This window comes from Plutella xylostella, chromosome 9 (assembly GCF_932276165.1).
Source record: "Plutella xylostella chromosome 9, ilPluXylo3.1, whole genome shotgun sequence".
Taxonomy (NCBI): Eukaryota; Metazoa; Arthropoda; class Insecta; order Lepidoptera; family Plutellidae; genus Plutella; species Plutella xylostella.
Genome location: NC_063989.1, coordinates 3,939,102 through 3,965,127, shown reverse-complemented (window position 1 = coordinate 3,965,127; position 26,026 = coordinate 3,939,102). Strand labels below are relative to the sequence as shown.

General features: G+C 38.1%; 1 protein-coding gene across 1 annotated transcript in view; it reads left to right on the top strand.

Moving 5' to 3' along the window:
* The window catches only part of LOC125488965 (A disintegrin and metalloproteinase with thrombospondin motifs 3-like), a 30,703-nt gene that overhangs the window by 2,759 nt on the left and 1,918 nt on the right, over positions 1–26,026 (top strand). The window contains exons 5-7 of the mRNA XM_048623084.1: positions 704–804; positions 13,763–13,888; positions 25,393–25,497. Of these exons, the coding sequence (XP_048479041.1) occupies positions 704–804; positions 13,763–13,888; positions 25,393–25,497 (332 nt within the window). The remainder of the gene's footprint in view (positions 1–703; positions 805–13,762; positions 13,889–25,392; positions 25,498–26,026) is intronic.

The following is a 26,026-nucleotide window of genomic DNA, read 5'->3' as shown; positions in this document are numbered from 1 at the left end:
GGTATAAAGTTTCACACCCTGGCCATAAAAGTTTTTATTGAATCACTCGACTCGCCATCGCCGTGCTCCGTCCACGATAAATATAGATACGAGTAGGTATAACGTTAAAAGCCTAAGTTTTATAGACCACTCAAGTTTGTACAGTGGGAGTCAGGAACTCGGTAGCACAACCATATAACCAATGATCCGTTCTTATTACGTAAGCCGTAAGATATCAAATTTACTAGTGCATGTTTTATGTGTAAGGCGGCATCCACTATACCTACATACATAATATTTTTAGCAGTAAGGAGGCATTATTTACTTACTCGTGTAGAAACGAGGCTGAAACCGTGGAGCGTATAAAGTCTACCCTTTAAGGAAGTTTTCCTTTGATATAATTAGATTTACTAGAACAGTAAAGTTTGTTTAATATCTTTAATTTAGTCGGTATGTTTGTCGCTTCAACTTTGTTTTAGTTTTGCGGTTCAAATAAACTTAATTAATAAATTGGACTACGCTATTTCCCTGCAAATGTGAATAGCAGTAGTAGTTTTTGACTCAAAAACTGGTAAGGAGCTTCGCTGCGCTGCAAAGATCTACACCAGTTTTCTTAATCCGTCCTTAAGTCAGGTTACACAATGAATCTCCCCAACACCCCAGTAAACCACAGGAAGTTTGTTTAGTTAAATGGAGTAAGTAGTAATGAAAGTTCCGTTCCCAGGTGGCCCCCGAGGGCGCGGAGGGCGCGGGCGAGCCCGTCCACTTCTCGCTCAACTTCAGCATCCCCTACCACGCCGCTGTCACCAAGCCCTTGGAAAACAGGTATATACTGTAACTTTTAGGGTTATTTTCCACCAGAGATGTGCTACGTTGCTACTGATGCACCAATCATATTCATTGGTCCTCATAGCATTGCGCTCGCTGCATATCTGCAAAGAATATCTTCGGCGCCATAAAAAGGTAGGTGCTTAGAGGATCACCAATCATGGAACAAACTACAAACCAGTAGTCATGGGATGAATAAAGATGTGGACAAGTGTATGGCTCCGTGGCTGAAAATATCCATGATGATGCTAGCTATAGTCTCTGAAGTATTATTCCTAATAAGCTCTATTTCTCCATCTTTTTGCATTTAATTTCTTTACGATTTATACAATTAAGTAATCCATTTGCAATAAATCCCAAAACTGTTTAACCGAAATTACCTCACATTTCAAAATTACGGGCTCATCCTAACTAATATTATAAATGCGAAAGTAACTGTGTATGTCTGTCTGTCTGTCTGTCTGTCTGTCTGTCTGTTACGCTTTCACGCCAAAACTACTGCACGGATTTGAATGAAATTTGGTATACATATGGTCTAGACCGTGAGAAAGAACATAGGCTACTTTTTATCCCGGAATTCCCACGGGAAAACTTTTTAGGGCGAAGCGAAGCTCGCGGGAACAGCTAGTATAATATAATACAATATCCATAAAATATTTTACTAAACAGCGCTTACGTCGCGACGAAATTCGCTGGATCAATTCCATTCATTACCTCTCTGTGCTTGTTCGCTGGTGCTGAATGGGTGCAGGTGCCGGCTGCCACTTGTTGGGAACTTTGTAATTGGCACGCTCTGTTGAGGGAGGTCGATGGCACTGGATTGGCTTTATTATTGGTTAAGGGAAGTGGTTGTATTTTTTTCACACGAAAATCGAGGTAATTGCTCTTGTAATAAAATTTGGATATGTTGTCTTCAATCGTTTTTTTTGTTATTAAGGTAGAGAGTCCATATTTCGCGGTATTCAAAATGGCGTCCTTATTTCGTGTTATATTTATTTTCATGATTATTACTTATTTTAATAGGTTTGGACACTCTAAAATTACATTTAATCGTTCATTATCTTTAACTGAAACTACTTGATGTAGTAAATATGTTTAAAATTGACTAAAATTACTAAAAACTCATGTAATGTGCCGTGAGGGCAACGCCGCCATGTTTTTCATACAAACGCGACCCGGCTTACGTAAGGCCAGCCATATTTAATAATTGTGTTTTTTAATATTTATACGACGTTCAACTTTGTAAATAGTTTATATTTAGTTTATTATATTCTTATACTTACATTAAATTTAAATTTTAACTCTTTTTAAACTAATTTAACCCCTTTAAACTCAAAAACAAAATACCTCGGTATAAGGGCCTGATTTTTATACGTTGTTCCTAACTCCGAGGTACCCTCGGTATAAGGAAAAATACTATGTCATGATTTTTAGCTTATAACTTTACAAATAATAACATTTGAAGTATATGCTTGATTACATAATAATAATGATGAACGTGACAAGCTTATAACCTAATTCGGCGGTACAAAATATCCTCTAGGAATCTTAATATGACACGATAATTGTTGACGAAAAAAACATGGTTACCTAGAAAACCTTAACTTAGTATGTGTACGGTTTATCACGTACAATCGTACACTAGATTAGTTAGTAATAACATTAGATAGTAATAATGATGCTGATGCACGTAATGCATATATTTAAATACCGTAATAAGATAGAAATAAAGCAGTGATTGTATAGACTTGTAACAGGCGTCTTTCACTCAATCTCCATCACGACCCGACCTAAATACTGTAGGGGGAACCTCTGTCTCCCCTACATTTGGTCCTTCGAGCAGTGCAGTGTTAAAAGACTTCGTTACTACGTGAGTTATCAAGACGCTGCAAACAGAACCAGTGGATATACGGACGTCGCTATCCACTAACATCAACAGAACAAGTGTGTCCCGGGTTGTGAAGAACAGAACATAACAAGCAACATCGGGTCGCAAACAAACAAACAGAACAGAACATAACAAACAACGTCGGGTGGTGAAGAACATAACATAACAAGGGTGCGTCGGGTGGTGAAGAACATAACATAACAAGCAACATCGGGTCGCGAACAACAGTGCCCCGGGTTGTGAAGAACATAACATAACAAGCAACATCGGGTCGCGAACAACAGTGCCCCGGGTTGTGAAGAACATAACATAACAAGCAACATCGGGTCGCGAACAACAGTGCCCCGGGTTGTGAAGAACATAACATAACAAGCAACATCGGGTCGCGAACAACAGAACAAGTGTGCCCCGGGTTGTGAGTAACAAAACAGAACAGAATACAATATTGGGTCGTGAACAACCGACTAGAAATTCAACATGTCATTAACATATGAGGAACTCGTGCTGCGCCAGTCTGATCTATTTGAAACGATAACAACAATCAACAACAACTTCAAGAAGGATGGGGCATCGAGGAAGACTTTGGAATACCTGGAGTTGCGCCGCAATCGTCTTGAGGCGACCTGGAAGACGTTTTCTGAAAATCATGAGCGTATTCTGGACTCCGGTAAACGAGAAGGGGAGTATTTCGAGAAAAATATTTTTGAGAAAGCGGAAAAAATGTACAAAACAACATCTATGATGATAGACACGTGTTCAGCGTCGTCATTATCCGTGCCGATGTCGGGGCGTAGCCCGTCCCCTGCTCCAGTACCAAAACTTGCCTTGGCTCCACCGCCGGTACCTGGATCATCTAAACAGAGGGGACAAGAAAAGGACATCGAGTGTAAAGCTTACGTTCGAGCTTTGACACGAACAATTCTAAGCGTGGACATAGACGCTTTAACAGAAAAATGGCAACTGGAAGATAAGTTGAAGGGAATCACCTCGCGCTGGGAGGCATACGACGGTTATTTTTGGAAACAAGGGTTGATAGAGCATGCGGAATACGAAAGAGAGTATGCGGAAATGGAGAAGACATTTGAAGAAACAAAGAATGCTATAAACAAGAAGCTTTGGAACTGTGTCCACCAAGAACAAGTAACGCCGAAGATAGACATCCCTGTGTTCGACGGAAATTACTCGCAGTGGTCTACTTTCAAGGACTTATTCACGGAAACCATACATCTCAACAGTTTGATACCTCCCGCGCGCAAGATGCAGCATCTCAAATCAAAGCTAACCGGAAATGCGGAAAGGCTAGTGCAACATCTACATATCAAGGCCGATAATTACGACATTTGCTGGGAAATGTTACAACATCGGTACGACAACATGAGAGTGCTATTCAGCTATCACGCCAATCTCCTTCTTAACCAACCAACAATACTGCAACCGACGGCGGCTCAGATACGCAAGTTCCACGACATTACACTGGAGTGCCTAAACGCGATGAGCAATCTTCATATCAACATCAGCACCTGGGACCCATTGTTGGTACACATCCTGGTGCAGAAGCTCGACCCAGAAACGACTCAAGGATATATGGAATCCCTGCCGAACCCGCGAGACCTGCCAAAGATACGTGATTTCCTGGATTACCTCGAACATAAGTTTATGTCATTGGAGGCCAGTAACAAACAAGCAACAAGAGCCGTTCCCGTTAGAGAATCAAACACGAAACCCGCACCCATTGTCAAAGTCAAACAGAATCAGAATAATTACAATAACAACTATAAACAGACAGCTTACCACTCCAGCATCAGGGAATGCCCGAATTGCTATAAGAATCATGGATTGTATTCATGCAAAGGGTTCATAGACCTTAACCCGCATGCAAGATTGCAGATGGTCGAAAAACTAAACATATGCAAAAATTGTCTATTCAGCCATAATGGATACGAATGCACATCAAAACAAACATGCAAATATTGCAATGAAAAGCATAACACATATTTGCACGACGCAGTCAGCAACAAAATAAGGAAATCGACGGCAAGCAATTCTGCAAAACATCACTTAGCGCACGTAACGAGTAATGACCAAGATGAAATACTTCTAGCAACGGCCCAACTCAAGGTCAAAGCTCAAGATGGAAGTTTTGTGGTGTTAAGAGCGCTACTGGATCAAGGGTCCCAAGTTACCCTTATAACAGAGGACGCCGTGCAGAGACTAGGGTTGAAGAAAAACAAGCTGGATGCAGTAGTCACTGGTCTAGGGGCGTCATCAACAAACAAATGCAAGGGCCAAGTGCACATGGCGTGTGAATCGATACGCGGAGAATATAAATTCCACATGAAGGCCATTGTCATGCGAATCCTTACCCAGAAGCTGCCCAACAAGTCATTCGATAAAGATTCCTGGTCATCATTACAACATCTAGCATTGGCTGATCCATCATTCAACATAAAGGGAAATATCGACATTCTACTGGGTGCCGATATGTATTCAGAGCTTATTATGGAAGGGTTGATCAAAATGAACACATCATCGGTGATAGCTCAACAAACTCAGCTGGGCTGGGTAATTTGTGGGAAGTTCCAGTCATTACATTGTCATGTCGTCATTAATGACTTACAAAATATCAACAGATTCTGGGAACAAGAAGAAATAAACAGTACTCAAGAGATCAACGCGTCCGACTTCTGTGAAAAAATGTATTCCACAACTACTACACGATTGACCAACGGACAATATCAAATACGCCTGCCGATGAAGCCGGACTACCAGCATAAGTTGGGTCACTCCAAACCTCAAGCAATCGCAAGATATAAACAGCTAACAAAAAAGTTTGAACATAACAAACATTTTGCAGACAGCTACAAAAAGTTTATGACTGAGTATGAACAACTGGGTCATATGACGATGAGTAACAACAGGCCGAAAATAAGCTACTTCTTACCACATCACGGAGTTATTAAAAGTGAATCCGTGACAACAAAGCTGAGGGTTGTGTTCGACGCATCATCTACAACAAGCTCCGGGTTCAGCCTGAATGACTTGATGGAAAATGGACCAAACCTACAGGCCGATCTGCAACTGCTCATACTTAAATGGCGACAGTACCCATACGTATATACATCAGATATTGAGAAAATGTACAGATACATCGTGGTACATCCAGAAGACAGAGCACTACAGAAAATACTCTGGGGGGAAACAAACAAGGGATTCACAGAGTATGACTTAGGGACAATATCTTATGGCCTGAAGGCTGCGCCATATTTAGCCCAGCGAACCCTAAAACAGCTAGCGATAGACGACGGCGATCGTTTTCCGCTGGCGAAAAACATTTTACTTAACAATTTTTACATGGATGACGCAATATTCGGCACCTATACAATTGAAGAAGCTAGAACAACACGAGATCAATTGATTCAACTCTTGAAGGGCGGAGGCTTCAACCTGCGCAAATGGTCCACGAACAAACAATGCCTAGTAGAAGACTTGGCTGCGGATTTGCGGGATCCAAGAAACTTGCAGTTCACGGAAACAGACCACGCAAAGACACTTGGTTTAACATGGAATCCAAAGACGGACAACTTCAAGTTCACGTGTGCAGCACAGACATTTACAAACAAAAACAAACCTGTAACCAAACGAAACATGTTAAGTGACGTAGCAAAATTGTTCGACCCAATCGGTTGGATGGCTCCTGTAACGGTCAAGGCAAAGATATTATTCCAACAAGTATGGTTAACAAAGATGTCATGGGATGAACAGCTTCCGGAGAACATAGCCAAGGAATGGAATATTCTGAAAGATGATCTAGAAAACCTGAAGTCAATTATAGTCCCACGCTGGCTTGGGTTTGAGAGTAAAATTGGTGAAATTGAGCTCCATGCTTTCTGCGATGCTTCCGAAAAAGCTTATGCCTGCGTAGTCTACAGCAGACTGATGATGAAAGACGGTACTTACAGGATAACAATAGTCGCCGCAAAGACTAAAGTGGCGCCGATTAACAAACAAGTATCGTTGCCCCGATTGGAACTATGTGGAGCAGCATTGCTAGCACGCTTGGTTGACAAAATAAAACAGAGTTTTGACGAACAAAACAACTTAAGGATATATGGATGGACTGATTCCATGGTGGTACTGGGATGGCTGAAAGGAGATATCAAGCGTTGGAAGAAGCTAACAGAGTTCAAGAGATCGTGAAAACAGTGCCAGCGGCCCAGTGGAGGCACGTTAAGACAGATCAGAACCCAGCAGATTGTGCATCGAGAGGTCTACTACCAAACCAGCTCAACAAGTTTACACTCTGGTGGAGCGGGCCTAAAAACATAGAAACAATGTTACAGGCCGACGCAAAGAATAACATTTATACTACAGAGGAAGTCAAAACATTATCAGCATTTACTGCACAAACTGAAACAAAACAAACAGGAATAACTAATGACTTGTTGACTAAGGTCAGTAGTATTACGAAGGTCACGCGTGTATTAGCGCGAATTATGCGATTCATAACAAATACACGGCCTGCCGCCTCCACCGCCGCCGCATCGAAACCGGAGCATCTGACGCTGCAAGAATTGCGAGCGGCTCGAAATTATATGATTAAAGAAATACAACACGAGCATTTTCAAACAGAAATGAACACGATAAAGAAAAAAGGTCGTATCAACCCCAGCAGCAGTATAGTCCAGTTTAACCCATTTTTGGATGAAAATGGGTGTTTAAGAATGGGCAGGCGCTTGAAAAATTCAGAATTACACTATGATGCTAAACATCCACTAATTCTACCAGCCAAGTCTAAGCTTACAGAACTTTTAATAATTGAAGCCCATGCAATAACACTACATGGGGGAGCTCGTCTAACCTTGAGCTATATAAGACAAAGGTATTGGATCATTGGTGGAATGACCGTCATCAAGAAACAGCTGAGGCAGTGTGTCAAATGCGCACGCCATAACAACAAAGAGTGCCAGCTTATGGGGGATCTGCCAAGGTCTAGAGTGACACCAGCGAGACCATTTTACAATTGTGGTGTTGACTACGCTGGGCCGGTAGACATCAAAACGAACAAAGGAAGAGGCGTCGCTACTACCAAGGGATATATCGCAGTATTCGTATGCATGGCTACCAAGGCTGTGCACTTGGAGCTGGTCGGGGACTTATCCACACCATCTTTCATAGCCTGTTTGAAGAGACTGGTCAACAGGAGAGGCCTGCCCCGTCGAATGTTCAGTGATAACGGAACTTGCTTTGTAGGCGCCGACAGAGAACTACAGAAACAGTTTAGGAAGGAAAATACATTCAACAATGAACAAATCAACAGGGCCACAGCAAATATGCAGATTGAATGGCATTTCAACGCACCATCATGGCCAACAGCAGGTGGACTCTGGGAAGCAGCCGTAAAGTCCATGAAAAAACACTTAAAGCGGGTATTGGGTCCGCAGCGGCTTACTTATGAAGAGTTCAACACTTTACTCACCTGCATAGAGGCTTGTCTAAACTCAAGACCTCTAGTCAGTCTCACAGAAAATCCAGAGGATGCTGAGCTCGTTCTAACACCTGGTCACTTCTTGATTGGTGAGCCGCTTCTAGCAATACCACAGGATGACTTGACAGACCAGATAACGTTGAGAAACAGATGGCAACTCACAACAAAAATGCAACAATCTTTTTGGAAAAGATGGTCAACGGAATATATCCAATCGCTTCAGGCACGAAGCAAATGGCAAAACAAAACAGATAACATAGTTGTGGGAGACATCGTCGTAATCAAAGATGAAACATACACACCAGGGAATTGGCCAATCGGCCGAGTAACAGAAGTTCATCCAGGAACAGATGGCCTAACTAGGGTGTTAACCATTAAAACCCAGAAGGGAGAACTTCGAAGACCCATTAACAAGATAACAAGATTACCAGTTTACGAACCTACGGAACAACAAGACGATCAGCCGCCAGCGCCGTCTCAGCTTACTACACCAGACCCACAAAACATCCAACATCGAAAGATACGACATCCCAACGGGAGTGGGAAAAATGCTTTGATCCACTACGCCTTCACCTTTCTCACCGTTTTGATGCTCGTACCATGTACCTACCAACAAGAAACATTTAAGATGACATCGTTTGAAAATCAAAGAAACATGTACTACGATGATATGGGTACACTGAGCACAGTTCACGATACTTGGACAGTTGTAGCTTATTACAATATGAGCAGCTACTGGAGTGGGATAAAAAGCATCCATAAATACGTTCAATATATAGAAAACATCTGCAACAGATTCGACCACCAGAATGTTTGTGAAGCAATTACAACAGAATTTAAACAACAATTACAAGATATAGAACATAACAATTTTATCCTACAAGGGGTGTCCTCGACACCAAGGATACGCATAAAAAGAGGATACTTCGACGGGGTTGGACGCGTGGCTAATAGCCTCTTCGGAGTTCTCGACGATCGTTTCGCACAACAATATCAACAGGACATTGAGCACGTCAAGGTCAACGAACAACATTTACTCACTATGCTCAAGAATCATACAAGCATTCTAGAAGTACATAACAATATTATTCTGAGAAACGAGGAATCAATAAATAAACAGCTTCATTTATTAAAAGAACACAGCTTTCAAACAAACGAGTATCTAAGGAATATGCAAATACGAGCAGAGGAGACAGCCATGATGACCTACTTCAATTCCATTTCTATATCTGTTAACATAATCATCAATAAACTTCGGAGAATGCAAGAAGATGTCCTAGAAACACTCCAAGATATACACCAAGGACACTTAGATACACGAGTGTTATCAGCGGACCAACTGAAAAGAGAATTGCGGGAAATATCATCACAGATACCAAAATACCTATCACTGCCCATGGATGATATGTACAGTGATATTACGGAGCTATATAAGGCTATTCGAGTTAAAGCTGCGCTGACAACAAACTCATTGATTTTGGAAGTACAAATACCGCTCATACATAACGACCAATTTCAAATCTACCGTGTCATTCCCATTCCATTAATATCCGGATCATTGGCGAGAACTGCAATTACAACAACATAATATCTTGCCATCAACATAATCAAGGACACCTACATTCAGCTGACGAATGAAGAAATTCGCCAATGTATCACTATGGGACAGAATCGCTATTTATGCAAAATTAACAAACCCATTCATAACATGCACCAGCACAATGACCCATGCGAAATTGCAGTCCTAGCAAAAAACAATTTGCCTAAGTGCACATTCCGGACATCGACCTGTAGTAATGAGTGGATCGAGTTAAAAAGTAAAAACAGCTGGATTTACGTGTGCTGCGGAACTTATCGAATAACAATAATATGTCAGAAACATATGACGTCACGGGTTATTAACACGACAGGAATTATCGGCCTACAACAAGGATGCACGATAAAAAGAGACGAAGCCACAATTTATACAGAAAACTCATACCGGAGCAGTATAAATATAAATAATAAAATAGCGCTTCCAACACTGAGCGATATCAACAACATGACTATCGTCTTACCCGTACAAGATACAGACAATACGACTGAAAGTCACTACAATGCATTGATGCAGCTGAAACAGCAGATATGGGAGTTGAAGAATAAAAGCGAATTCCCAGCTCAGATAACAGACCATGACATACATCAGTATGCCGCAACGTACTCAACGCTAGGCCTTGTTTTAATGTTGTTTATAATTACAGGAACACTGAAGTGCATTAAGGAGCGTTGCGGCAGTAGACAAGGACAACAACAATATCCTGTGGGCATGGAGACTATGACGCCCACGCAGCGACCGCCTCTTGTGGCGCAGCCGGCACACGCACCGCCGCCGCCGCCGCCACCGCAGCCGCTGCCTCAAGCAACGACTGACAGGACCCCCCAGTCAGGGTCCCAAATAGAGAAAACTAAGAAAATCCTATTCAATGTATAATTGTAATTTAATGTTGATGTACTTATATTTAGACACACTAGTTAATTTATCTTTGTGATACTTTCTTAGTTCTTCGCAGCATGTACGGTTTATCACGTACAATCGTACACTAGATTAGTTAGTAATAACATTAGATAGTAATAATGATGCTGATGCACGTAATGCATATATTTAAATACCGTAATAAGATAGAAATAAAGCAGTGATTGTACAGACTTGTAACAGGCGTCTTTCACTCAATCTCCATCACGACCCGACCTAAATACTGTAGGGGGAACCTCTGTCTCCCCTACAGTATGTATATTTGAAATGATAAAAAACAGTGTTATGTTATCGCTATTAACGTAAGTGATACATATTTTTACCAATATTTTATGTATGATTTGAGTAACATATCTATGTTGTTTCTAAATCGATGATTTGATAACTCGAAATATGGATTATTAAAATACTTGCTGAACCCCTAATATGGAGTATGACATTTTACATAGGTAGGTACCTCGGAAATCGGAATATGACTACATCACACCTTCGCAGTGTCATCCGATGCCGTCATCAAACCATAAAATCAAGATGAATTAGCGACTTTCTTCCTAAATATAAAAGGGGTGTGGATAGATATGCCTGACTTTACGAAACTACTACTAGATACTACCTACTTATTACTCTTTATAAAAGAAGAAAGAAAGAAATTTGTAGACGTAAAACTTTATTTGGGTGAATAAAATAACACACACGACGGTTGAGTTTTTATAACACTTATATACACAATTGCCTAATTTCATTTCTGTATTTTATTTCCATTATCCTTCTACTTCGAGGTCTGATGGCCGTTGTAATATTGTTATCCCAGAATTCCCAGATAAATGAATGTCCTGTATACTGCATTTCATGTTTGGTTTAGGGGTCTGGTAGATTTTTTCATTTTCTTGTTGTTGTCACTGAAAAATAAAGTAAGTAGGTAAATTGTATGGATAGTTGACAGAATTAAGCTTATCCTTATAAGTTGGTACCCATTTTCACAAAACTTAGTGAGTTTAGAAACGAAAACGCTAGAACAAAAACCTAGGTTAGTAACTAAACTGATGCCAAATTACTGATAAAAACATAAAAATATTTCCATTTTACGTAATTTCCTAAAATAATTCGCACACAAGCTTACCTTATCGATTTTCCAATTGCATATTGCAAATACAAACATAATAATTTAATAAAAGATGTTTGTTTTCTAATGTAAAGACTTAACAAAAAGACTTTCAAAGAATAGCGGCAAACTTTTCGGCGGAAAATTGAACATGGCGCCGGCGCGCCTCCAGTCCAGCGCGCATGCGCCATAGAGATGTACCTAGTGCAATGTTCCTTACTTCCGACCTATGCTTGAATGAAAAAATAATCGATGCTGGATCGATTCCTGGGTAGATACTTTTATTATAATCATATTCGTTTATGGTAAATACATTAGGTACTCATCGGAAATTAGTACTGATAAGGTATTTGGCTTTTGTAAGTATTCGATACTTTTCCTCATCCCTTACACATCTACTTTTATTACGTATCATCAACTTTTAAACTTTTAAGTAAGAACATAAAATATCGTGGAAAAATATTAGACCTTACTTAGATAAAAACTATAGTAAAAAATGTTTAAATCATTCGAGTTCAATAATCGATTATATTCGATTACTGTCACTATTTCATCAATTTACCCCATCTCTACTCTATTTTTTTTAATCGCTTGGAAAAGTCCATAGAACATCATAGAAGCATTATGAATATTTTTTCTAGCCAATGTTACCAGTTGCAATAATGAATTATGAAAATGTTACATAAATAATAGAAATTATCACGAAAACCAATATAAATGGAGAGTATTTAATTCTTTTCATTATTTTCAACTACTATTTAGAATAATTAAATTTATTTGGAGTACTTTAAGGTTAAAAAAGTATATCGACATTTTCGATTGTAATTTCCTTATGTTCATGGCCACACTCATGGAGCCACTGACAGGACTAACTCGGAATATGGAACAGGCTACCTCGGTATATGGAAGAAACCATAATCCTACCTCGGTATTAGGGCAAATCGACATGTGTAATAAATTATATTTTTTTAAGTATAATTAATGTGTTATCAATGAATCTGTGTTAAGAAATATAAAATTTAACGTATATTCTTACAGAAGACAATATTTTACATCAATATTGATGGTTACAAATGCTTATTTTTCTTACTTACTTTCAAATGTTGTGATTTACCTCGGAATAAGGACGCGATACCTTAGGTATTTTTATTGAGCTTTGGGTAATACTCTTATATGTTACGGGAAAAATGTAACTAGTAATAAACCTAAACACTTTTGAAATTAAAACGAACTAAATTCATAATGAACACGGTATACAGTTTTAAAGAGGCGTCAAATTAAACTATTCTAAAATTTAATTAATTTCAGTCGCAAAATGTACATGGAACAGAAAATATGATTTACCTAAATTATGCAGTAAATACGCGGGCTGTTTCAGAAATACACGGTGGTTTGTCGGTGAGCCACAGAACTAGGTCAAGGGCAAATTTCATCCTTCACTCTACAGTATTTCTGTGAAGGATGGATACGCTATGTGTAAAATTTTGCACACATTGTAGGACCTATTCATTATACTGAAAGCTTTCATATTTATATTTTATGGTCAACCGTGCCAGAGTAAAAATACTCTCGGACCGTCCTTTCTAAAAGAAACTGCAACTTTCCAGAAATAGAGCTACTGAAAGGTTTTCTGCGATGCACTAAGGAAATATCTTGCCGCTATGTTTCAAAAACATTTCACAAGCAATTTCTCGTAACGCAGAAATGTAATAAAATTTCAAAAAGTATCTCGACCACGGATATCATCTCCATACCGGCGGAATTGGCCGCCAGCTGGCAGATAACCGTTGTTTTCAAGAATTCTAATAAAAGGGAGTTTTCTTCCAATATACAAGGTTGCCTGTAAGAGATTGCTCTCAGTCACAGGGCTGCCTATTGTGCATTGTTTCTAGCCTATAAGTAAGTACGTTTTTGTATATCTGATTTATGTGGTATTTAATAAAGTAATATTCTATTCTATGATTCTAGGAGGAGGGTAATCCGCGGGCCGTGCTCAGCGTCGTGCGGCGGCGGCGTGCGCCTCGTGAGACAGAGGTGTTCCCCGCGGCAGCACGCCTGCAAGCCCGCCGTCTACGAACCTTGTCATACTCACAGGTGCGGCGCACTCAGATTGTATGTAACAATATAAAAACTCATGGGTCACCCATGGATGAAATGAGCTATGCAAGTGTAGTTAGAGTTTAAAGTGCCTCTCTAACTTACCTGCGTGAAGTTAGCAGCCTAAAGTTAGCAGCCTTTGAATGCCCGACCAAATTAAGATGGTCACTTCAGTCATTGCATACTTTATGAATTAAAACACGTAAAAAGCCCCAAAACATTGGGATAATAATGCTAGGTATTTATGTAAACACTATAAAATGTTCTAAAATAAATAAATACTAAAAAATTAGACGTTTACTTACTGACGCTCTTGTTGGTTAATGGATATTTTGTATGGGGGCACCAAGATGCTATAGACCTGCCCGCATCTCACCTGGTTTATTATGTGTGTTGTGTCATAAGAAAACACTGACAGAAGTTTCATCAACATTGAAACGGTATAGCAGGTGTCCAGGAGCCATTTTATGACAGATTTTGGGTGAAAAATTGATATTATTTAACGAAAATTCAAGTTTGCAGGTGGAACCTGAAGAGATACAGCTGCAAATGATAGTTTATATGAAAGGTATTATTAATACCTAGAAACGGTTTTCAGCAATTTCAGATTAAATGACTTTTGCTGAATATTCAAGAAGAAAATGAAAAAATAAAACTTAGCAGCCCAAGACTATTATTTTGTATGGGGGCACCAAGATGCTATAGACCTGCCCGCATTTCACCTGGTTTATTATGTGTGTTGTGTCATTAGAAAACACTGACAGAAGTTTCATTAACATTGAAACGGTATAGCAGGTGTCCAGGAGCCATTTTATGACAGATTTTGGGTGAAAAATTGATATTATTTCACGAAAATTCAAGTTTGCAGGTGGAACCTGAAGAGATTCAGCTGAAAATTGTAGTTCATATGAAAGGTATTATTAATACCTAGAAACAGTTTTCAGCAATTTCAGATTAAATGACTTTTGCTGAATATTCAAGAAGAAAATGAAAAAATAAAACTTAGCAGCCCAAGACTAACATTTTGTATGGGGGCACCAAGATGCTATAGACCTGCCCGCATCTCACCTGGTTTTTTATGTGTGTTGTGTCATAAGAAAACACTGACAGAAGTTTCATCAACATTGAAACGGTATAGCAGGTGTCCAGGAGCCATTTTATGACAGATTTTGGGTGAAAAATTGATATTATTTAACGAAAATTCAAGTTTGCAGGTGGAACCTGAAGAGATACAGCTGCAAATGATAGTTTATATGAAAGGTATTATTAATACCTAGAAACGTTTTTCAGCAATTTCAGATTAAATGACTTTTGCTGAATATTGAAGAAGAAAATGAAAAAATAAAACTTAGCAGCCCGAGACTATTATTTTGTATGGGGGCACCAAGATTCTATAGACCTGCCCGCATCTCACCTGGATTATTATGTGTGTTGTGTCATTAGAAAACACTGATAGAAGTTTCATTAACATTGAAACGGTATAGCAGGTGTCCAGGAGCCATTTTATGACAGATTTTGGGTGAAAAATTGATATTATTTCACGAAAATTCAAGTTTGCAGGTGGAACCTGAAGAGATTCAGCTGCAAATTGTAGTTCATATGAAAGGTATTATTAATACCTAGAAACAGTTTTCAGCAATTTCAGATTAAATGACTTTTGCTGAATATTCAAGAAGAAAATGAAAAAATAAAACTTAGCAGCCCAAGATTAACATTTTGTATGGGGGCACCAAGATGCTATAGACCTGCCCGCATCTCACCTGGTTTTTTATGTGTGTTGTGTCATAAGAAAACACTGACAGAAGTTTCATCAACATTGAAACGGTATAGCAGGTGTCCAGGAGCCACTTTCTGACAGATTTTGGGTGAAAAATTGACAATATTTCACGAATATTCAAGTTTGCAGGTGGAACCTGAAGAGATTCAGCTGCATATTGTAGTTTATATGATAGGTATTATTAATACCTAGAAACAATTTTCAGCAATTACAGATTGAATGACTTTTGATGACTATTCCAGAAGAAAATGAAAAAATAAAACTTAGCAGCCCAAGACTAACATTTTGTATGGGGGCACCAAGATGCTATAGACCTGCCCGCATCTCACCGGGTTTATTATGTGTGTTGTGTCATAAGAAAACACTGACAGAAGTTTCATCAACATTGAAACGGTATAGCAGGTGTCCAGGAGCCATTTTATGACAGATTTTGGGTGAAAAATTGATATTATTTAACGAAAATTCAAGTTTGCAGGTGGAACCTGAAGAGATACAGCTGCAAATGATAGTTTATATGAAAGGTATTATTAATACTTAGAAACGGTTTTCAGCAATTTCAGATTAAATGACTTTTGCTGAATATTCAAGAAGAAAATGAAAAAATAAAACTTAGCAGCCCAAGACTATTATTTTGTATGGGGGCACCAAGATGCTATAGACCTGCCCGCATCTCACCTGGTTTATTATGTGTGTTATGTCATTAGAAAACACTGACAGAAGTTTCATCAACATTGAAACGGTATAGCAGGTGTCGATGAGCCATTTTATGACAGATTTTGGGTGAAAAATAGACAATATTTCACGAATATTCAAGTTTGCAGGTGGAACCTGAAGACATTGAGATGCAAATGATAGTTCATATGAAAGGTATTATTAATACCTAGAAATGATTTTCAGCAATTTCAGATTAAATTACTTTTGCTGAAGATTCAAGAAGAAAATGATAAAATAAAACTTAGCAGCCCAAGATTAACATTTTGTATGGGGGCACCAAGATGCTATAGACCTGCCCTCATCTCACCTGGTTTATTATGTGTGTCGTTTCATAAGAAAACATTTACAGAAGTTTCATCAACATTGAAACGGTATAGCAGGTGTCCAGGAGCCATTTTATGACAGATTTTGGGTGAAAAATTGAACATATTTCACGAATATTTAAGTTTGCAGGTGGAACCTGAAGAGATTCAGCTGCAAATTGTTGTTCATATGGAAGGTATTATTAATACCTAGAAACGGTTTTCAGCAATTTAAGATTAAATGACTTCTGCTGAATATTCAAGAAGAAAATGAAAACATAAAACTTTGCAGCCCAAGGCAAATGGCTCCTGGACACCTGCTATACCGTTTCAATGTTGATGAAACTTCTGTCAGTGTTTTCTAATGACACAACACACATAATAAACCAGGTGAGATGCGGGCAGGTCTATAGCATCTTGGTGCCCCCATACAAAATGTCAGTCTTGGGCTGCTAAGTTTTATTTTTTCATTTTCTTCTTGAATATTCATCAAAAGTCATTGAATCTGAAATTGCTGAAAACCATTTCTAGGTATTAATAATACCTTTCATATAAACTATCATTTGCAGCTGAATCTCTTCAGGATCCACGTGCAAACTTGAATATTCGTGAAATATTATCAATTTTTCACCCAAAATCTGTCATAAAATGGCTCCTGGACACCTGCTATACCGTTTTAATGTTGATGAAACTTCTGTCAGTGTTTTCTTATGACACAACACACATAAAAAACCAGGTGAGATGCGGGCAGGTCTATAGCATCTTGGTGCCCCCATACAAAATGTTAGTCTTGGGCTGCTAAGTTTTATTTTTTCATTTTCTTCTGGAATATTCATCAAAAGTCATTCAATCTGTAATTGCTGAAAATTGTTTCTAGGTATTAATAATACCTATCATATGAACTACAATTTGCAGCTAAATCTCTTCAGGTTCCACCTGCAAACTTGAATATTCGTGAAAAATTGTCAATTTTTCACCCAAAATCTGTCAGAAAGTGGCTCCTGGACACCTGCTATACCGTTTCAATGTTGATGAAACTTCTGTCAGTGTTTTCTTATGACACAACACACATAAAAAACCAGGTGAGATGCGGGCAGGTCTATAGCATCTTGGTGCCCCCATACAAAATGTTAATCTTGGGCTGCTAAGTTTTATTTTTTGATGTTCTCCTTGAATATTCACCAAAAGTCATTTTATCTGAAATTGCTGATAGCCTTTTCTAGGTATTAATAATATCTTTCATATGAACTATCATTTGCAGCTGTATCTCTTCAGGTTCCATCTGCAAACTTGAATTTTCGTGAAATAATATAAATTTTTCACCCAAAATCTGTCATAAAATGGCTCCTGGACACCTGCTATACCGTTTCAATGTTGATGAAACTTCTGTCAGTGGTTTCTTATTACACACCACACATAAAAAACCAGGTGATATGCGGGCAGGTCTATAGCATGTTGGTGCCCCCATACAAAATGTTAATCTTGGGCAGCTAAGTTTTATTTTTTGATCTTCTCCTTGAATAGTCAGCAAAAGTCATTTAATCTGAAATTGCTAAAAATCGTTTCTAGGTATTAATAATACCTTTCATATGAACTATAATTTGCAGCTGAATCTCTTCAGGTTCCACCTGCAAACTTGAATATTCGTGAAATATTGTCAATTTTTCACCCAAAATCTGTCTTAAAATGGCTCCTGGACAACTGCTATACCGTTTCAATGTTGATGAAACTTCTGTCAGTGTTTTCTTATGACACAACACACATAAAAAACCAGGTGAGATGCGGGCAGGTCTATAGCATCTTGGTGCCCCCATACAAAATGTTAATCTTGGGCAGCTAAGTTTTATTTTTTGATCTTCTCCTTGAATAGTCAGCATAAATCATTTAATCTGAAATAGCTGAAAACCGTTTCTAAGTATTAATAATACCTATCATATGAACTATCATTAGCAGCTGTATCTCTTCAGGTTCCACCTGCAAACTTGAATTATCGTGAAATAATATCAATTTTTCACCCAAAATCTGTCATAAAATGGCTCCTGGACACCTGCTATACCGTTTCAATGTTGATGAAACTTCTGTCAGTGGTTTCTTATTACACACCACACATAAAAAACCAGGTGATATGCGGGCAGGTCTATAGCATGTTGGTGCCCCCATACAAAATGTTAATCTTGGGCAGCTAAGTTTTATTTTTTGATCTTCTCCTTGAATAGACAGCAAAAGTCATTTAATCTGAAATTGCTAAAAACCGTTTCTAGGTATAAATAATACCTTTCATATGAACTATAATTTGCAGCTGGATCTCTTCAGGTTCCACCTGCAAACTTGAATATTCGTGAAATATTGTCAATTTTTCACCCAAAATCTGTCTTAAAATGGCTCCTGGACACCTGCTATACCGTTTCAATGTTGATGAAACTTCTGTCAGTGTTTTCTTATGACACAACACACATAAAAAACCAGGTGAGATGCGGGCAGGTCTATAGCATCTTGGTGCCCCCATACAAAATGTTAGTCTTGGGCTGCTAAGTTTTATTTTTTCATTTTCTTCTTGAATATTCATCAAAAGTCATTCAATCAGTAATTGCTGAAAACGGTTTCTAGGTATTAATAATACCTATCAAATGAACTACAATTTGCAGCTGAATCTCTTCAGGTTCTACCTGCAAACTTGAATATTCGTGAAATATTGTCAATTTTTCACCCAAAATCTGTCAGAAAGTGGCTCCTGGACACCTGCTATACCGTTTCAATGTTGATGAAACTTCTGTCAGTGTTTTCTTATGACACAACACACATAAAAACCCAGGGGAGATGCGGGCAGGTCTATAGCATCTTGGTGCCCCCATACAAAATGTTAGTCTTGGGCTGCTAAGTTTTATTTTTTCATTTTCTTCTTGAATATAAATCAAAAGTCATTTAATCTGTAATTGCTGGAAACAGTTTCTAGGTATTAATAATACCTATCATATGAACTACAATTTGCAGCTGAATCTCTTCAGGTTCCACCTGCAAACTTGAATATTCGTGAAATATTGTAAATTTTTCACCCAAAATCTGTCAGAAAGTGGCTCCTGGACACCTGCTATACCGTTTCAATGTTGATGAAACTTCTGTCAGTGTTTTCTTATGACACAACACACATAATAAACCAGGTGAGATGCGGGCAGGTCTATAGCATCTTGGTGCCCCCATACAAAATGTTAATCTTGGGCTGCTAAGTTTTATTTTTTGATGTTCTCCTTGAATATTCACCAAAAGTCATTTAATCTGAAATTGCTGAAAACCGTTTCTAGGTATTAATAATATCTTTCATATGAACTATCATTTGCAGCTGTATCTCTTCAGGTTCCATCTGCAAACTTGAATTTTCGTGAAATAATATCAATTTTTCACCCAAAATCTGTCTTAAAATGGCTCCTGGACACCTGCTATACCGTTTTAATGTTGATGAAACTTCTGTCAGTGTTTTCTAATGACACAACACACATAAAAAACCAGGTGAGATGCCGGCAGGTCTATAGCATCTTGGTGCCCCCATACAAAATGTTAATCTTGGGCAGCTAAGTTTTATTTTTTGATCTTCTCCTTGAATAGTCAGCAAAAGTCATTTAATCTGAAATTGCTAAAAACCGTTTCTAGGTATTAATAATACCTTTCATATGAACTATAATTTGCAGCTGAATATCTTCAGGTTCCACCTGCAAACTTGAATATTCGTGAAATATTGTCCATTTTTCACCCAAAATCTGTCTTAAAATGGCTCCTGGACAACTGCTATACCGTTTCAATGTTGATGAAACTTCTGTCAGTGTTTTCTTATGACACAACACACATAAAAAACCAGGTGAGATGCGGGCAGGTCTATAGCATCTTGGTGCCCCCATACAAAATGTTAATCTTGGGCAGCTAAGTTTTATTTTTTGATCTTCTCCTTGAATAGTCAGCATAAATCATTTAATCTGAAATAGCTGAAAATCGTTTCTAAGTATTAATAATACCTTTCATATGAACTATCATTAGCAGCTGTATCTCTTCAGGTTCCACCTGCAAACTTGAATTATCGTGAAATAATATCAATTTTTCACCCAAAATCTGTCATAAAATGGCTCCTGGACACCTGCTATACCGTTTCAATGTTGATGAAACTTCTGTCAGTGGTTTCTTATTACACACCACACATAAAAAACCAGGTGATATGCGGGCAGGTCTATAGCATGTTGGTGCCCCCATACAAAATGTTAATCTTGGGCAGCTAAGTTTTATTTTTTGATCTTCTCCTTGAATAGACAGCAAAAGTCATTTAATCTGAAATTGCTAAAAACCGTTTCTAGGTATAAATAATACCTTTCATATAAACTATAATTTGCAGCTGAATCTCTTCAGGTTCCACCTGCAAACTTGAATATTCGTGAAATATTGTCAATTTTTTACCCAAAATCTGTCAGAAAGTGGCTCCTGGACACCTGCTATACCGTTTCAATGTTGATGAAACTTCTGTCAGTGTTTTCTTATGACACAACACACATAAAAACCCAGGGGAGATGCGGGCAGGTCTATAGCATCTTGGTGCCCCCATACAAAATGTTAGTCTTGGGCTGCAAGTTTTATTTTTTCATTTTCTTCTTGAATATTCATCAAAAGTCATTTAATCTGTAATTGCTGGAAACAGTTTCTAGGTATTAATAATACCTATCATATGAACTACAATTTGCAGCTGAATCTCTTCAGGTTCCACCTGCAAACTTGAATATTCGTGAAATATTGTCAATTTTTCACCCAAAATCTGTCAGAAAGTGGCTCCTGGACACCTGCTATACCGTTTCAATGTTGATGAAACTTCTGTCAGTGTTTTCTTATGACACAACACACATAATAAACCAGGTGAGATGCGGGCAGGTCTATAGCATCTTGGTGCCCCCATACAAAATGTTAATCTTGGGCTGCTAAGTTTTATTTTTTGATGTTCTCCTTGAATATTCACCAAAAGTCATTTAATCTGAAATTGCTGAAAACTATTTCTAGGTATTAATAATATCTTTCATATGAACTATCATTTGCAGCTGTATCTCTTCAGGTTCCATCTGCAAACTTGAATTTTCGTGAAATAATATCAATTTTTCACCCAAAATCTGTCTTAAAATGGCTCCTGGACACCTGCTATACCGTTTCAATGTTGATGAAACTTCTGTCAGTGTTTTCTTATGACACAACACACATAATTAACCAGGTGAGATGCGGGCAGGTCTATAGCATCTTGGTGCCCCCATACAAAATGTTAATCTTGGGCAGCTAAGTTTTATTTTTTGATCTTCTCCTTGAATAGTCAGCATAAATCATTTAATCTGAAATAGCTGAAAACCGTTTCTAAGTATTAATAATACCTTTCATATGAACTATCATTAGCAGCTGTATCTCTACAGGTTCCACCTGCAAACTTGAATTATCGTGAAATAATATCAATTTTTCACCCAAAATCTGTCAGAAAGTGGCTCCTGGACACCTGCTATACCGTTTCAATGTTGATGAAACTTCTGTCAGTGGTTTCTTATGACACACCACACATAAAAAACCAGGTGATATGCGGGCAGGTCTATAGCATGTTGGTGCCCCCATACAAAATGTTAGTCTTGGGCTGCTAAGTTTTATTTTTTCATTTTCTTCTTGAATATTCATCAAAAGTCATTTAATCTGTAATTGCTGGAAACAGTTTCTAGGTATTAATAATACCTATCATATGAACTACAATTTGCAGCTGAATCTCTTCAGGTTCCACCTGCAAACTTGAATATTCGTGAAATATTGTCAATTTTTCACCCAAAATCTGTCAGAAAGTGGCTCCTGGACACCTGCTATACCGTTTCAATGTTGTTGAAACTTCTGTCAGTGTTTTCTTATGACACAACACACATAATAAACCAGGTGAGATGCGGGCAGGTCTATAGCATCTTGGTGCCCCCATACAAAATGTTAATCTTGGGCTGCTAAGTTTTATTTTTTGATGTTCTCCTTGAATATTCACCAAAAGTCATTTAATCTGAAATTGCTGAAAACCGTTTCTAGGTATTAATAATATCTTCCATATGAACTATCATTTGCAGCTGTATCTCTTCAGGTTCCATCTGCAAACTTGAATTTTTGTGAAATAATATCAATTTTTCACCCAAAATCTGTCTTAAAATGGCTCCTGGACACCTGCTATACCGTTTCAATGTTGATGAAACTTCTGTCAGTGTTTTCTAATGACACAACACACATAAAAAACCAGGTGAGATGCCGGCAGGTCTATAGCATCTTGGTGCCCCCATACAAAATGTTAATCTTGGGCAGCTAAGTTTTATTTTTTGATCTTCTCCTTGAAAAGTCAGCATAAATCATTTAATCTGAAATAGCTGAAAACCGTTTCTAAGTATTTATAATACCTTTCATATGAACTATCATTAGCAGCTGTATCTCTTCAGGTTCCACCTGCAAACTTGAATTATCGTGAAATAATATCAATTTTTCACCCAAAATCTGTCATAAAATGGCTCCTGGACACCTGCTATACCGTTTCAATGTTGATGAAACTTCTGTCAGTAGTTTCTTATGACACAACATACATAATAAACCAGGTGAGATGCGGGCAGGTCTATAGCATCTTGGTGCCCCCATACAAAATGTTAGTCTTGGGCTGCTAAGTTTTATTTTTTCATTTTCTTCTTGTATATTCAGCAAAAGTCATTTAATTTGAAATTGCTGAAAACTATTTCTAGGTATTAATAATACCTTTCATATGAACTATCATTTGCAGCTGAATCTCTTCAGGTTCCACCTGCAAACTTGAATATTGGTGAAATATTATCAATTTTTCACCCAAAATCTGTCAGAAAATGGCTCCTGGACACCTGCTGTACCGTTTCAATGTTGATGAAACTTCTGTCAGTGTTTTCTAATGACACAACACACATAATAAACAAGGTGAGATGCGGGCAGGTCTATAGCATCTTGTCGCCCCCTTACAAAATGTTAATCTTGGGCTGCTAAGTTTTATTTTTTGATGTTCTTCTTGAATATTCACCAAAAGTCATTTAATCTGAAATTGCTGAAAACCGTTTCTAAGTATTAATAATACCTTTCATATGAACTATTATTTGCATCTCAATGTCTTCAGGTTCCACCTGCAAACTTGAATATTCGTGAAATATTGTCAATTTTTCACCCAAAATCTGTCATAAAATGGCTCATGGACACCTGCTATACCGTTTCAATGTTGATGAAACTTCTGTCAGTGTTTTCTAATGACATAACACACATAATAAACCAGGTGAGATGCGGGCAGGTCTATAGCATCTTGGTGCCCCCATACAAAATATCCATTAACCAACAAGAGCGTCAGTAAGTAAACGTCTAATTTTTTAGTATTTATTTATTTTAGAACATATTATAGTGTTTATATAAATCCCTAGCATTATTATCCCAATGTTTTTGGGGCTTTTTACGTGTTTTTATTGAGAAAGTATGCATTGACTGAAGTGACCATCTTTATTTGGTCGAGTATTCAAGGGCTGCTAACTTTAGGCTGCTAACTTCACACACCTCTCTAACTTTCAATTCGGATTGTTTTACCCAGAAAAGCCTAGTCTATTTATATATAAATTTCAGTGGTGTGGGTTGTAACTTAGGTCTAAATATAGCAGGAACTGGTAGCCTAACCTTGTCAAACTTCACCTAACGAGTGAGTCAACCCGGCGTTATGTTTGTACCTATCCTTCCCGAGAGCCCAATAACTGTTGATGGCATAGTTCTGAGTTGTTTAATATAATATAGACCTACTGCCACGCTCGCAACTTCGCAGTTCATTAGACAAACTGTGGTTGAAGTCTAGCTAGATTCAACCTACATTGAGACAAAGGTAATTTTGTATAAATTACCCGACTACGGTAAAGCAAAAAGGAGGGTTACATTTGGCAATGGAGGGTATTTATAACCCTACGCGTTTTAGGGGCACTGCTAAAAGGGTATGTAATCCGTAAAGAGGTAATTTCACTCAGCCTACTGTTTTTATAACGTACGTGCTACGAGCGACGCTATATACTGTTATAAACTCATTACATACATACCCATTTTATTATTAATTATTATAGATAAGTACTTACTTATACTCATATAATTTCCATATACTACAAAAACATGTATATTTAACAAACTGTGTAAACACAACCAACCATCAGAATATGAAGCTTCAAAATTGGAAATAGCAGTGTATACTTATTACTTATACATAATATAGTCACCGAAGTAATACTTACAGCAGCGTTTATTGAAATTTTAATGAAACACTCAACTCATGTGGCTTCATTAACTTAATGGTTTCAGTGAATTTTAATAATTAATGAAGATTAGCGAGCTGATAGCCCGCATGCTGTAAATACTGGGGCTGGTTAAATATTCAGACAAACGGCTGGAACTCGCCGCTACTTTCAGCTCCGAGATCGAATACGTGAAATACTTTTGCCAACAATTTGCCACCTGGTTAACCCTTTACGACATTTAATTAATATTTTAGACAAATTTGAGACCTTAAAGTATGCTTACGTAGGCGTAATATATAATACATATTTTCGATTATGGACTTTAGACGAAGTTCAACATAAACAGATTTTAAAACTCCACGGCTATCTAAGAGTTTTTTTTGCTATGATGTAATTTTGTTTATTCGTCAGATGCGAGTTCTCCTGGTCTCCTGGCGAGTGGGAGGAGTGCAGTCAGACCTGCGGTGATGAAGGCGTCCAGGAGAGGCAGCTGTACTGCGTGCCTCAGGATCTCAGGTAGGTATATTACTTGCGGTACTTACTGCGAAAGTTTAATTTGTGAGTATGTGTGTATGTTTGTTACTTCTTCACGTCAAAACGGCTGAACCGATTTTAACTAAAATTGGTATGGAGTTAGCTGGCACCCTGTATTAACACATAGGGAACTTTTTTATCCCGATATTCCCACGGTAAAACTTTTTAAGCCGGAGTGAAGCTCGTGGGAACAGCTAGTATTACATACAATGTGAAATGTTTCAGGCGTTAGTGCTTATAATTCAGGTCTATGTATTCGTAGAACTTTAAAGATACTTCACAAACCACAGTAAAGAGTATTGCGCTGAATGAAAGGCTACATGGGTGCCCAATAATGTACTTACAAACTTTCAGTAAATTAGCCCGAGCGGCTGAAATATGGAGACATCATCTCAATGCTCTCAATGTCATCTCCTTTCCGCTTTGCACCTACGAAGTTATGAATACTAAAAGGTTTAGTTAACAATCTCATTTCGCCAGTACCTATAATGAAATTCACCAAGAAACACAC